The sequence below is a fragment of the Vicia villosa genome, unplaced genomic scaffold (assembly GCF_029867415.1).
Source record: "Vicia villosa cultivar HV-30 ecotype Madison, WI unplaced genomic scaffold, Vvil1.0 ctg.000400F_1_1, whole genome shotgun sequence".
Classification (NCBI taxonomy): domain Eukaryota; kingdom Viridiplantae; phylum Streptophyta; class Magnoliopsida; order Fabales; family Fabaceae; genus Vicia; species Vicia villosa.
The window spans coordinates 168,190-183,647 of NW_026705180.1; the positions used below are offsets into that span (position 1 = coordinate 168,190).

General features: G+C 32.6%; 2 protein-coding genes across 3 annotated transcripts; one reads left to right on the forward strand and one right to left on the reverse strand.

Moving 5' to 3' along the window:
* The first annotated feature begins 591 nt into the window (after positions 1–591).
* LOC131627761 (DNAJ protein JJJ1 homolog) lies at positions 592–3,536 on the forward strand. Of its 2 annotated transcripts, XR_009291563.1 has the most exons (4): positions 592–2,447; positions 2,789–2,847; positions 2,961–3,189; positions 3,304–3,536. XR_009291563.1 is itself a non-coding variant. In XM_058898620.1 (3 exons), the coding sequence occupies exons 1-3, from the start codon at positions 645–647 to the stop codon at positions 3,016–3,018; spliced, it is 1,920 nt and encodes a 639-aa protein (XP_058754603.1). In that variant the 5' UTR covers positions 592–644; the 3' UTR covers positions 3,019–3,460. The 2 variants fall into 2 exon arrangements, 1 of the variants encoding a protein (XP_058754603.1); XM_058898620.1 differs by having other exon boundaries at positions 2,961–3,460.
* Positions 3,537–5,719: 2,183 nt separating this feature from the next.
* Positions 5,720–14,328, reverse strand: LOC131627762 (histone deacetylase 5-like). The gene is made up of 14 exons (XM_058898621.1): positions 13,914–14,328; positions 13,600–13,798; positions 12,585–12,731; positions 12,357–12,469; positions 11,878–12,089; positions 11,702–11,766; positions 11,329–11,499; positions 11,060–11,143; positions 8,401–8,503; positions 7,253–7,374; positions 6,635–6,828; positions 6,407–6,536; positions 6,217–6,281; positions 5,720–6,139 (listed from the first exon to the last, which is right to left on the reverse strand). The coding sequence occupies exons 1-14, from the start codon at positions 14,165–14,167 to the stop codon at positions 5,971–5,973; spliced, it is 2,028 nt and encodes a 675-aa protein (XP_058754604.1). The 5' UTR covers positions 14,168–14,328; the 3' UTR covers positions 5,720–5,970.
* Between the last annotated feature and the right edge of the window lie 1,130 nt (positions 14,329–15,458).

Here is a 15,458-nt window from a genome sequence, read left to right on the forward strand (position 1 = left end):
AAAATGGTTCACAAGACGTTGGATATTATAGAAAGAACAAAAAATAAGAAGTTATTTGGTAAAATTCTAAAGTTTTCCATCAAATCAAAATGACATTTTGGGGATGACTCATTTCAAGAAAGAAAAAAAAAACACTATTAAGGTCTCAAAATATTTACGATTCACTCTTTTAAGTTGCATATGTCAAAGACATTATTTTATGATTCAATCTCTTAAGTTGCATATGCCAAATCATCATTTTATGTTACTTTTTATTAAAAATATATATTTAAAGATTTAGTTCATACAATTTTAGCCATTTTAGTTTAAATATTTTTTACATTTTTTATTATAGTCATTTATAAAATCATGTTTATGAATTATTATAATAGATTGCCAAAATAAAACTTTTTATATTGATATTGTTTTGAATGACAATTAAACTCATTAAAAAAATATTTTTTAAATAAGTTTTTTTAGATAAAATAAATTATAAAATAAATCACATCACTGAAAAAATTAAGATGTGTTAGGCTCAATATTTAAATGTAATTTATAATTTTAACATAATTGATTAAAATTTTATTAAAAACTTTATTATGCTATTTATCTTATCTTTGTCAAAAAATCAAAAATACAAACCCTAATTGTGCAGAGAGGCAACAATGGCATCAGCGAAACGATGCCACTACGAAGTTCTCGGCCTCTCTCGAGACTCCTCGCCGGAAGAAATCCGATCCGGTTACCGGAAGCTCGCCCTCCAGCGCCATCCCGACAAGCTCGTCAAATCCGGCCTCTCTCAAGCCGAAGCAACCGCTCAATTTCAGGAGCTTCAGCACGCTTACGAAGTCCTCTCCGATCCAAAGGAACGCGCATGGTACGATTCTCATCGTTCCCAAATCCTCTTCTCCGATCCAAATTCCCACTCCAATTCCGTTGTCCCTGACCTCTTCTCGTTTTTCTCGAACACCGTTTATTCTAGTTATTCCGATACCGGTAAGGGTTTTTACAAGGTTTATTCCGATGTGTTTGATAAAATTCTGGCAAATGAGATCAATTTCGCTAGGAAATTAGGTTTAGGAGTTGATTCTGTTAGACAGGCTCCGCTTATGGGGAATTTAGATAGTCCTTATACGCAGGTTACCGCTTTTTATGGTTATTGGTTGGGATTTTCGACGGTGATGGATTTTTGCTGGGCGGATGAGTATGATGCGATGGCGGGTCCGAATAGGAAGTCGAGGCGGTTGATGGAGGAAGAGAATAATAAGGTGAGGAGGAAGGCGAAGAGGGAGTATAATGATACTGTGAGGAGGTTGGCTGATTTTATGAAGAAGAGGGACAAGAGAGTGATTGATATGAAGGTGAAGAAGAATTTGGAGATGGAGAAGAAGAAAGAAGAGGAGAAGGAGAAGAAGAGGAAGTTGGAGATGGAGAAACAGAAGAGGGCAATGGCTTATGAGGAGCCTGATTGGGCTAAGGTTGATGATGAAGAAGTTGAGGATTTGTTTGAGGATGATGAGTTTGAGGAGAAGAGAGATGAGAAGGAGTTTTATTGTGTGTTGTGTGGGAAGAAGTTTAAGAGTGAGAAGCAGTGGAAAAACCATGAGCAGTCTAAGAAACATAAGGAGAAAGTTGCTGAGTTTAGGGATTCACTTGATGATGAAGAGGAGTTAGAAGTTGAGGTGGACGAGGAAAGTGAAAGTGAAAGAGATGGGGTGGAAGAAGAGAGATTACAAAGTGAGGAGGATGGAATTGAAGTTGATGATTTGGAGGAGAGGATTCGAGACAGTCTTAATGTTGCAGAAGAGGAGAGTGCAAATGGGGTTGAACTGAATGATGATGATGACAATGATGAATATTTTGATGTTTCACATGCAAAAGAGGGGGGAGAGGATGATGTATCAGTTGATTTAGATGACAATGATGACGACGGGGATGATGAAAATGGTGTTCTTGAAACAATGGTGGCAGGGCACAAAGAAAGAGTTGATTTTGATGATAATGATGATGAAGATGATGAGATTGATGTTCTCGAAGCAATGCTGGCTGGGCACAAGAGCAGAAAACCTGGTGCTTCAACATACATGCCCACGGTTTCTGTAACTCCCACTCAAATTGAGAGTGAAAATGAGAATGATGGGGTTGATGCTATGGAATATAACAACCGAAAGATCCCAAAAAAGAAACGTAGAGCCAAGAAAGAGAAGGGTGGGAAAAATGCGGAAGAATCTAATGTGCCTACCAATGGAAAATATGAGAAGAATATACACACTAATGGAAATGATGATTCTAATGCACAAGAGTCCAGTTCCCGATATTTCGATGATAATGAGGATAATGGGAGTAAAGAGAATGAGCAGCTGGGTAGAGATAATAAGAAGATTTCAAATCAACCAATTGATAAGAAAGGAACTTCAAAGGACACAAAAACCAAAGCAAAAATTTCATCCAGAGGGAGAAAAGCAAAGGTATGATTTTATGAATTTACCTGATAACCTGTTCTGTTCCATTCCCGTATGCTGACATGACTACTGAGATATGTATTATGCTGTCTTTTGCCGTAGTAGTTTTCTTAACTTGAAAGCCTTCATTTTTTTGCTTTTCTAAATGTGGCTAGTTTAGATTATAAGAAATTCCAATTTCCAAGGCCACAATTTTGACATTCAGATTTCCAATTTTTTAGGTTATATTATTCTGTAGTCTTCTCCTATATTAATACTGGTTATATATATGTTATATTAAATGTCTAACAATTAAATAGAAGTGTTTGTGGTCTATTCTGATTTCTTGTATTTGTTTCTTATATTAGAATACTTCAAAGAATCTTGGCCATTACTGTGAGACGTGTGGAGAGGATTTTGAGTCAAGGTAGATTGCACCCTCTCTTATATTGAATTTTTAAGTTATTCTCATCAATGTTACTCTTTCATTGTCGCTGTCAGGATAAACGATTACATAACTTTGTTTGATTTGATTCTCAGGAATAAATTACATAGGCATCTGGGAGAATCTGGGCACGCAGCAATGAAAAGTCGATAAGGAAAATACAGTAAAGATTAATCAGTTCAAATGTATCAAGTGGTTTTCCAGGTCTAGGAAACGGGACAATTTCCATTTTTGGTCCATTCTTTAATTTATCTTAGTGTTTAGATCAATTGTAACGCAGCCTTTGACAGAAAGCATGCTGTCATTTATGCCAGAGTTCACAAGGTACACCCGAATCACTTTTGTATGTAAGCAAAATTTTGATCTATCATATCTCCCAAACAAAATAGCTTATGTGATGGTTTTAGACTTTAGTGATAGTTTTTCTACTGTGGGCAGATGGAGTTATGTCCTGTTACAATAGTGAAATGAAACACAAGATTGAAGATTTATGAAGATGTGGATCCTACAGAAAAGAGAAATTAAAAAAAAATGAAAGAAAGGAGAAAAATATACCATTAATAGTATAGTGATCTATAATTTAGTTTTTTTTTTTTTAAATAACATATAGTAAAAAAAACATTGGAATAGTGTTGATATTGGCTTACATAAAACTACTTACTAACTATTCATCTATCATGCTTAAATTTATGTGAAGAATATTTTCTTATAGATTTTCTTATACAATAGTGTATTTACCACTGTGTATTTGTTTTCCAAAACTACCCTTGATTTTACAATGTAATTATTTAACTTTTTGGAAATTTTTTGACTAATCCTTATGAGTTATTTTTTCTAAAATCTTTTCCATGTTTCAAAAATAAAATAGTTTTTGCAATGAAATATGGTGTGAATAATTTCAAAAAGTAATTGTTAATTAAAAATAGACTACTAAATTTCAAAAAGGGTGTATTCGGTTTTAGTGTACTATTTTTTTCTTTTAATTTTACTCTTATTTTTTTTCCTTTTAATCTGAAAATTTCCCAACCTATCCCATAAATCTCTTAAATGTCACACGAAATTTCATTTTTGTCTCCAATTTCCGTAGATGCATATCCGGAAGCATCCCATATTTAAAGAAAATTTGATTAACATAGTGAAAGTTGGGATTTGGAAAATCTCAAATTAATTAAGTTCATTAACGGAACATTCGTTTTAAAGGGTTCAGGAGATGCATCTACGAAAAAAACCAAATTTAAAAAAAAAAAAATGTGCTTTCGAAAATACATCTACTTAAACACGAGGACTTTTTTATCAATTCGGTGATGTGCCTAATGTCTATGAGGTGGAGTGAGAAATTTTCTTAATCTTACTCTTATATTTTTACAATAGTATTATACTCTTCATTTAAATTATTATTTTATCTTGGGACAAATAAAATTAAAATAAACTATTACTTCCTCCGTCCTAAAATATAAGAGAAAAAAATGCAGTTTTCTTGTCCCAAAATATAAGAGAAAAAAATTATATTTTATTTCTTTTAAGATAAAATTAAATGCAAATTGCATTTAATTTATATTCTCTCTCATCATTTCTATAACCAACTACCAATTAGAATTTTTTTTACATCTTCCAAAGCACTTAATTTCAAAAAAACTATAAGTCAAATCATTGTATTTTTATTTTTTCAATAAGCGTGATTTAGTTTTTAACTCTTATAATTTGGGAGGGAGGGAGGGAGTACTTTACTGTAACAAGAACAATTTTATTGCAATTTCTTTTTAGACTTTTTTTTTTCCAACCGCAAATCAAAATTTAATTTTAATAACCATTTTATTGAATTTTTTCTATGCCAAAATTTTAAAAAGTTACTTAATTTTGAAACTATTATTTTAAATAATTTTTCATAAAAATTATTTTTGAGATACGGATGAAAAGAATATAATTTGATTGTAATTAATCTTTAATTCAATAACATATGTTTATGATATAAGATGATAAAATTAATGTTTTAATCTTTATTGATTATATTTAAAATTTGAATGTAAAAATTAACATGTGAAATTATGATATTTTAAAATTATAAAATTTTGTAGATGTTGTGATATTTTTTTAGAGACTAAGTCATTTGATTCAACCGATTTAATAAATATATAGTATTGAAATAGATAGCAATTTATTCAACCGAGTTATCCGGTTTAATCTAATGACCCAATGGTTCAACTAATGAACCAATGACCAGTACTCTCACTGATTTAATGACCGGTCTAGTTTATGTATGAAAAACCTTAAACGACAATTGAAAATTTCAAGAGTACGAACTATTGATCATCCATGTTTGAATTATGTGAAGAATTTTTTTTTAAAAAATTGTGTTTTTGTTTTTCAAAGTTACCCTTGATTTTACTATGTTATTATCTAACTTTTTGGAATTCTTCGATTATTCCTTATGAGATATTTTTTCAAAAATCTTTTACATGTGTTAAAAATAAAATTGTTTTTGCAAATAAAGGATGCAATGAATAATTCAAGAAGATTTGTTAATTAAAAATAGACTAATAAATTTCAAAAGGGTATATGTGATTTCAGTGTACTATTTTTCTTTTAATTTTCCTATTATTTTTTACAACAGTATTAAACTATCCCTTTACTTAACTGTTTCAAATTCTCATTAAAAAAATCAGCAAAATTATTGTAATGAGAAAATTCTCATTACAATATCTATTAGATTTTTATTTGTAAAAATTATGAAACATCTGATTTTTTTTAATACTACACGCTAGTTTAATTTTGGAGGGAATAACTCTAAACTGGCAATTAGAGTGCTACAAGGTCAACAGGACAATGGAAGCAATTTCAACAAAACTGGCAGACGTGAAAGAAAAAATAGATGCCATTGGTGATAAATGTAGCAGCAATTGAAGCATTCAGACAATTAATCTTCCTTCTAGTTAACGACTAAATGTCAGCATTTACAAAATATGTATGCATGCAATGCATTCAAGCATAAATGTACACGCAATGCATGCATCAGCACTGTAGCAAATAAAAGCACCCACACAGGTATATACAAAACTATGCAAAATACAAACCAGTGAACTGTTTTAAGAAGAAATTTTAAGCAAATCACAACAACTCAGCAACAGCAGCAGCGTCTATGTAAGCAATGGCTTCCTCCTCTGAGAGCTGTTCTCCCTCTACCAACCCTTTTATTAAGGTATTAGCATACGATTTATTAGGTGGGCGCAATGGTAGCTTCCCTGATTTGAAGCTCTCAATAGCAAGACCCGAACACCTAGTACATGTAAATATAAGTATAAATACAAAAATTCACCCAAGTATGAGAATTAGAAACTATAATTTGTTACTCACGTCATAGTAATTATAGGAATGTCCTGGTCCTTTCCTAAGTAGACAACATTGCCATACCAACTATCCTGCACGACATTATCAGAAAGAAGTCATTACCAAGAAGAAAGATGCACACACTTAATTAAGAAAACAATGAAGTAAAAAGAAGAGCAATAATCACTCAGAATATGAGTAGGGACAATGAATATACCTTGACAACCTCCTGAGAACTGAATTCCTTTTTAGATATGTCATTCAGAGTAGTCATATCAAATAAAGAAGAATCTGCATCAAGGCTTAAAACATTTTCCTGAAATAAAACATCATTGAACTGCTCTAACCTGTAATAAGTGAGGATCCCAACAATGTCAAGCTCTTTGAAAGAGGAAGGTTCTAGGCAAATAAAAGCAGATTTGAACGGCTAGATAGATTTGCTTACGAAATTTTGTACAGGCACAGGTAGGTCTTGAGCTGAGAGTTTGTTTGAGGATTAAGAAAAGCAACACCTCCAGGACCCCATGAATATGAGGAATCACGTCCAAAAAATAAACGACAGGGGAAAGTCTTCCAAAGAATCTCATTTGGAAGAGTTTTGTTTAGAGAACCAGGGCAGGTCTTCTGCATACCTTCCACCTGCATATCATTTTTTTGGATCTTCGTAAAAATATAACAGACAGCAGAAGAAACAAAGCTGTAGAAAAAGAAAGCATGGAAACAAAAAATGAAAGGTGTGTTGCAAATTCATTAACTTGAGCAACTAATCCTTCATAAATAATGATCACCCTAAAGCCTGCAACCACAAGATCTAGTCCTGTCAGATATGAGGGGACCACTCTTTATATTGTTAATCACCTACAGCAAATTACAATATCATTTTTCCTTAACACTAATAGGAAGAAATTTGAATAGTTTTCAAACTGGACTGCAGTATAATAATAAGTAATTTAAATGCTGATGGAATGATTGAACTCAAGGAAATATAATCATTTATTTCATAACTGTATTATCATTCAAATATATAATACAAGATAAGAAAACAACTGGATATCAATAATACCTGTCCACCGGCTATGTAGCAATCAAATCTTGGTCTCCACATATTTGAGCCATATGAAGCATACCATATGTAAACATTTGACAATTCGGATCGCCAGGAACAAGAAGCATCACACTCTTCATCTGCATCAAGCATAGAGCTTCTCAAGCTATATTATAAGTTTCTGCCTACCATGTCTTATAGCTATTGAATTTTACAATTACATGACCCTAACTGAACTTCCCCTAGGCCATACAAAGGTCCATGAAACTAATTTATAAGCTAGCCCAATGCCCCTGATTCATATTTCCAGGGCAAGCATTAACAAATCACATGAATAGACCTAATTGAAGGCAACAGATGGCAATTTATAACTGCCTCTGTAAATCAAGAGATTCTATTGAAACAATTAAACGACCTATCATGCTAAATTGCTTCCGAGGAAAGCCTTAGGGCCAGTTCTGCAACCGCTACTGCATTTGGTGGTGGTTAATGAGGATAATGATCAGATTCAGATAGGACCCTAAGGGCCAAATTATCTAAACTGTAACCAAATGCTGGACCTGAACTGAAAGATGCCCACCATTTGGAAGGTTTCCTCCAGAGGAAAGAAACAATTTGGAAGGTTTACTCTAACAAAGGAGTTGGTCAAAGAGAGCCAAGAGATGGTCATGCCCAATCAGTACAGAAAACCATCGGAGGGGTGACTGAAGAGGGCAAACAAGTTGAAGAAAGAATAAAGATGATGATGATCACACTTAAGATATTCACAAACAATCTGGAAACACTTAGCACACCCACTAGATCAAGCCATCTAATTCAAAAAAGAGATGAAGTGAATAAAGATTATGCATAGGAGACTTGTAGATGTTCCTAGGCACTTCACATCTTAAACTATCAAACATAGTATATCAAAAAATATTTAACTATTAAATTTAAACACAGAACTATTTTAATCTTGTAAGTTTTGTTCTATTGTATTCAAATGTTGTTGTCTTAGGCTAAGTCCCCCATTTTCAGTAACACCAAATCCAATCTAGAGGACCAACCTAGGCTCACACTCCATTGATGGCTACAATATAAGTAATCAATCATTGTATTTTACTAAAATACATTTAAACCTCCAAAGTGTGTCTAAAATTTTAGAAGTTATATTATTAGGTACGAACCTGCATCAACTTTAAGCTTGGAAAGAAGGTCAGCAATATTTTTTAATTTGAGTGGAGCTTTGTCATCCTCGGTCTCAGAGTCAGAGCTTGACAAAAGAGTATGCTGCAAAAACAAAGTTGAAGTAAGAATTGTTGACCAAACAAAGGATATTAGTTATTAATCTCATAAAATATATCATGATATCTTTTATATTAATTTAGAGTATCGCTAAGCATCAGAGTTTATATTAGTATCGAGTCTTTTGTATCAAGTTAAATAGGAGTTAGTATCGAGTCTTTTGTATCAAGTTAATATTAAACTATTATCAATAATATTTTTCTTTCATCTTTTATCTAAAATTCTCCAACTTCAACATGGTATCAGATCCTATTTTCCTAGAAGATTGGGAATATCATAATATTTTTCCTTTTCTTTTTTAACTTTCATCCTCATCAACTACCATTAACCACCAAAAATAATCCGATGCGTTTTTTGTCGCAACTACATCTATTGTGTATTGAATCTCTTAATCTATGCAATCCCAAAATTTTCAACTATAAAAATACATGTACTCAAACGCGCCACCATCATCCGTCTCGGATAAAACCACGCACGGCAGCCAACAGTCGCGGGTAGAGCGTCTGGCATGATTTTTCAGGTGCCTGACTCAGAATTAGGTTTTGTCTTCATTACCATTGTCCCATTCAACTTGTTTTCACAATGAAAGGTTTTATTGATGGAAAAGAAATTGCTCGCCAAATGTCTTGTTCTGAAATCAATTTGGTGGTTATATCATACCACAAGTCACGTGGTTTAAATATCTTGAGTCCAAAATAACAATCGATTGAGAAATAGAAGATGTAAACCATTGAATTTAAGTTGGATGGTTAAAATGGAGGAAGGTCTCGGGTGTTTTTTATATGACACAAAAGTACCACTCATGCTGAAGAATTTTTTTTATCCAACTGCAGTAAGACCTGCGAGGCTGTGATGATGGACGGAACAGAATGTTTGGTGGTTAAGAACCACAACGAGAATAAGTGTAGTGGAAATGGAGAAGTGATGTTGGATGTGTGGTAAGAATAAACGAGATAAGATTAAAAATGACAATATTGTATAGTGTTGGGGGTAGCCCCTTTAGTAGCAAAGATGATGGAAAATAAAGAGATGATTTGGGCATATAAAGAGAAGACGTGTATATTCTGCTGTAAGGAGAGAATATCCTATAGAAAGGAGCAAACAACTAGAGGTAGAGCAAAACCTAGAAAATTATAAGAGAAAATATTTTAAAAAAAATCTCGAGATTAATGAATTGGATAGAAACATGATCTTTAATAGAATATTGTGGGGTAATTTGATTCATGTAGTAGACCTCACTTAGTAAGATTAAACTTGGTTGTGGTTGATGAAGATGTGTCACCATAAACCATTTCAATTAGAGTTTCAAACTATTAGAGTGAGCTCTAACTCAACTCAATATTGTTTTATTTTGTTTTAAAATTGCGATACTTCCAAAGGTTAATGTTTCGGTATCGGGAGTGAGCTCTGACCTAACACCTTTTTGTTTGTTTGAAGTTGTGACCACCTTCAAGTTTTGCCTTCAGCAGTTGAAGTGAGTTTGACCCAATGTCAACGTGATGTGGTTTGATGTGGTGACATCTTTCAATTAAAGCTTCGGTTACTAGAGCGAGCACTGACCTAATATTATTGCAATTTGATTTTTTTTTCTTGTTGAGCTTGTTTACTTCTGTTAAGTGATTAAGCTAAGTGTTTGTCTGTTTGGCATTTGTATTTTTTTGCCATTTTGGAGTTAATATTTCTTTGGAGCCAGGATTGTGGTGATGCTAGACGAAGATTGAAAATTGAAGATTTATCTGAATCATGTATTTCAGTAACTCAGCATGTTTGCCTCATTTGTTACGTCTTTTTCTTTTAAAGGGTATATATGTGAAGCTTAAAAATTAATAAGTTTCAGCTTGAGAAGAAGGGTTAGAATATCATGAAATATCGCATAATATTAACTTCTAGTATATCACAGATTTTATATTAGTTATAATTATCATGATTTATTACTGATTTAGGATTAGGTCCATATATTCCAATAAATAGAGATTAGTATTGAGTTTTTTCAATCGAATCAATATTAAATTATTATCAATAATATTTTTCATTCATTTTTACCAACAATTCCACAACTTCAACTATATATCCTACCATACTCTAACATAAACTTTAGGAAAATCAAATTTGTTTATAACTGGAATATATACTTGAGAAAAGATAATAACGCTATATCATCAGATCAAAAATAAATAAATATAAAAAAAAAAGTATAAGGTAGCCTAGTATATTAACTAAACTACCATGGTCGACTTCAAATTGTGTAAGCCAATGAAGGCCGATAGACAACGTATCAATAAAAACTTGCTGGATACAAAGAAGTTAAATATTACTCACAAATAATCAACCTAGTTCCAATTTATAATTATTTGTAATAACCTAACATTATTACAAAATAACAAAAAAATAAGTCAATAATACAATTTGATTAGTATTATTTATAATTTAGATTTGACAATTTATAATTTTGCACAAAACTTTTAAAGTCATTTACACAACAGTAATATGATATAACATTAAATGAATTAACTGGAAAAAAATTAATGGAAAGTACATTACCGGAGGAGGTGCCACTTGACCAATTATTTTTTGTGGTATTTCACACGCAAGTGTAGGCCAAAAGGGACTTAACTTCTGGCGAACCTGCAAAATATGCAAGCCACCACATTGGTACTAAATCAATCTTCTGTACATCTACTTAATATCTCAGGCTCCATAAGTCCCGCGTGAAACTAGCATGCAAGAAATAGATAGCACCCCGCCACAAACTCTCTAGAAAAAAGAAAGAAAGAAATAAAACAACATATATCAGTGACACGTGTTATTACCGCTTGGATCACACGCCATGTAGACTCAAATGGATGGGTCTCAGATGATCCCGTTAGAGGCTTGTCTTCAAGCAAAACTTCCAAACAAGCATGTGTTGATTTTGCAATGGAGTCAAGATTATACCCTCCTTCTAAAACCAGTACAATCCTACCTTCAGCAAAATCCGTCAGCTGAAATATAAAAGGGAAAAGCATAAGTAACAGACTGATATATATATATATATATATATATATATATATATATATATATATATATATATATATATTTTTATAATTGACACACTTCAGAGTTTCAGTTTTATCAAGAATATAGCTCACCGGTGTTTACAATAAACAAGTGAACTAAGTAAGAAAGTCAGTTTTAAAAAGTAACCTTTTTCAACAGGACAGAATAACCAAATGGTGTGATACGACATCCACCCAAAGGGTCTCCAACGGCTGTTACACAAAAAAGTACATAGTTACACCTATAAAATCAATAAAATTATCACACTGATCCAAACTCAAGGCAACCAAAAAATAAAACTCCAAAGTTATGCAACCATGAACCTGCATCAAATCCAGCAGAAACTATTATTATGTCTGGATTAAATTCTTTGGCGACGGGGAGCAAGATGTGGTCCCACGCTGCGAAATAGTCTGCATCACCACATCCACCATTCTCCCATGGCACATTTATATTGTATCCAGCACCTGCTCCTTCTCCAATCTTGTCATAAAATCCATCATCATTTGCTGGATAAAAACTCCCAAATTCATGCCTGTATGAATAGGAAAGCGGATATGACTATGGTTCAACCATGAAAGTGATAAAACCACCAAAAAAATCATGTTAAATCCTTAAACTGAAAGTCATCACAACATTTCCAGTTTAATAGGAAGAAACAATCCAGCAGTCAACAGTAACACCTTTGGCATTAACTAGCAGAGCTCTAACTTAAACACAATTATGGATGGGTGCTAAGAAATAAATACAAGATTACCAATCAATAAGATAATCAAAAAATGCACAATAATAATCTACACACCTATGGACGGAGAAGAATAACACTCGAGAATCATTCCAGAACATTTTTTGAGTACCATTTCCATGATGGACGTCCCAGTCAACAATTAAAATTTTCTTTACACCAAATTCCGGCTGTCACGCACATGACAAAACCAGAGAAAATAAAAGGGCATTAAGTTAACTAACTGATCAAAGGCTCAAAACTCTTTGTAAATAAAGAATCGACAGTAGACGTTACATTACTTACAGTTTCATCTAAGAGATAAGATGCAGCAATTGCCACATTGTTGAACAGACAAAATCCCATGGCTTCATTATGCTCTGCGTGATGACCTGGAGGCCTAACAATAGCAGCACCTGAATGCAATTCCTTGCTTGCTACTCTTTTAGCAACCTGTTTGTAAAAAGATCTTCAGTTAGGCTCATGAAGTTTTCCTATGAACAAAATCCAGACTCATTTTAATCAAATTAAGTGTGAGATTTGAGGAGGGTTGAATATATACAGTATTACAACACAAGGAAACAATTTTACTGCAACACTGAAACTCATATTACCAAATATTCAGGGAGGATAGAAAGAGAAATTCACAAAAACAAAATATTTTGCATGAGATGAATTGAAATAAAAATAATAATTACTATAGAGAAAACATTACGAAGTTCATACTCACAAACCAGTTTCAATTTGTAAATTCCTGTTTGTGATCATTTTCTGATTTTTGGGAACAGATACAATTTTCCAATTAATTCTCTATGTACAATAGGAAACCATGAATGTTATCTATTTTCATATCTTTAAATTTTGGAAGCTTCTCACTCTATGGTAGTATAACTGACATATGAAGCACGGACACAGGAAACAAGACATCAATACTGACACGTTAACACCGGTAATAATTTGAAAAAATGAATAAATTAAACATTATCACAATTTGAAAAAATGAATAAATTAAACATTATCACAAGTGTCGGTGTTGGTTTCGAACACAGACACACCTTTTTGGGTATAAGTGCCTATAAGGAAATTAATCTACCAAACTCCTACTAGGCCATCCAAACATGTACTAATAATCAATTAAAGTAAGAAATACAATATTTCCTTCATGTGCGTGCGAAAATGTAAACGATCTACGAAATTTAATATCCAGTCATGGAAATCAACATGATCAAGGACAATGACATTAAATAAAAAACTGAAAACAGACAATTAATTAAATATTCACATTATAATCTATTCTATAAAGAAAATAATTGAATAAAACCTCAATAGTGGAGCCAGCAGCGAGATAAGCAGCTTCTGTTGAACCTTCATTGAAGTATATAGAATTAAGTCTTGCCGCAATGTTATTCCTCGAGTTAAAACTCTTAGAGCTTATCTTCTTGATCTGATTCACATGCTTTGCAGAATGCACTGATAGTAACTGTTTATCTTCAGCTTCTTTAGCATCCAAAATCACACAACTGAAAAACAATAAAATCAAAAACAAGATCAAAATTCATTCAAGAACATAGAAGATTACATCAAGAAAGAACGAAAACAAGAAAAAATTGAAATGCGATGCGATGCGATTATTACCGATCGGTAATGCCGGTGGTTTGAAGCTTGTTCCAGATAGATCTAATGCGATTCGGAGTTTCGGGATGGTAATCGTCCAAAGGATCGAAGTGATTGCACATTCTTTCATCGTAGAGTAAACCAACGTTGCGACGAGAGGTGGTTTTGCTTGTGTTCTCATCGCTCTCAGACTTCATTGCTTCTTTCAGTTTCGTCTTCTCTGGAAGTGATTGTGAGTTTTCGGAGAGGTAGAGTTCTTTCTGGTCGAGTATCATCTTTCTTGTAGTCGATTTTTCCCTCTCTTCAGTTCTGAAATTTAAAGGGGACTTTTCGTTAGACTCTCTAGTCCACGAGGTTTGGGCGTTTGGCTTTCGAGTTGACGTCGTACTACTTGCTCGTTATTTTCATATATTTTCTTCCTTTCATTTTTTCTCTCAACAAACACAGTACAGTACTCACATAGACTTATCTAGCAAATTTATTTAATAAAAAATAATCCAACAATTTTATAATTATGTGATGGAATGAGAAATTTTAAATAAAATAACCAAATAATGGAGCGAGATTTTTATTTTTTTCTGCTCCACTACGCTCTATTATATTTCATTCTGCTCCGCTCCGTTATCCGTCAATCCAAACATAACCTTAGTCGTCGCATTTTGGCCAACTCACAAATTGATCATGTCTTTTTCAAATCGAACAAAGCAGTCTCTACTCCCTATAATATCATGTTTTTTGCAATTTCAGACCTGACCCATATTTTCCCCTCCAAAAATGTTAATGTGTCAAATTTGTAACTGATGTGGTCAAAAGAACACTTGTGTGGCAATGCATATTTGAAAAATGTTATTTATAAATTCAAGAAATTGGTTTTTTTTTAATATAGCAAAAACATTTAAAAATGCAAAATTGAAAATATATAAGATAGAAACTATATGGTCCCAAAAATCACAACCACGATCCCATAGAATGAAAAAGTCATTTTTTTTCTTCCTTCCGTCAAATCGATTCGACCATGGCAGAGAAGGACAAAGACACAATCATCTCAAAATTAGATTACACATAAGTTAGTATTTTGGTTTAGGTGGATGCAATATGTTCCATAAACATATCTTTCTTTTTTTTTAGAATTATGTTAACCTCAATGTATGCTCCACAAACATAACTTTCTTTTTATTATAATTATGGTACTACCACTACTAAAAAATTCACTTTTAGTAATCGATTTAGTGACCAGACAATTTCGGTCAATGTAGTAATCAAATTAGCCACCAAATTTTGATATTTATGAGCCAATTTTAAGAGGTCACTAAATCGGTAACTAAAATAAACCAGCCACCAATTTAGAGACCAAAATTTTGTGGCCTAAATTTCGGTCACTATAGTGACCGAATTAGTCACCAAAATTTGATATTCATGGGTCAATTTTAAGAGGTCACTAAATCGGTCACGAAAAAATAATTGTATATACAATTTAATTAATATATAAAAATTAGAGACCGACATTTTGATCACTAATATTTTTTGTTTTATTTTTTTATTTTTAATCTTTATTATGTTACTATT

Excerpts from the sequence above, each read along its gene's own strand:
- LOC131627761 (XM_058898620.1), top strand. The coding sequence starts at position 645 with ATGGCATCAGCGAAACGATGCCACTACGAAGTTCTCGGCCTCTCTCGA. Across the intron at positions 2,448-2,788 it reads CCAGAGGGAGAAAAGCAAAG|AATACTTCAAAGAATCTTGG; the intron begins GTATGATTTTAT and ends TTCTTATATTAG. Across the intron at positions 2,848-2,960 it reads GGAGAGGATTTTGAGTCAAG|GAATAAATTACATAGGCATC; the intron begins GTAGATTGCACC and ends TTTGATTCTCAG.
- LOC131627762 (XM_058898621.1), bottom strand. The coding sequence starts at position 14,167 with ATGATACTCGACCAGAAAGAACTCTACCTCTCCGAAAACTCACAATCA. Across the intron at positions 11,144-11,328 it reads CATGGCGTGTGATCCAAGCG|GTTCGCCAGAAGTTAAGTCC; the intron begins GTAATAACACGT and ends CATATTTTGCAG. Across the intron at positions 6,282-6,406 it reads GTTCTCAGGAGGTTGTCAAG|GATAGTTGGTATGGCAATGT; the intron begins GTATATTCATTG and ends AATGTCGTGCAG.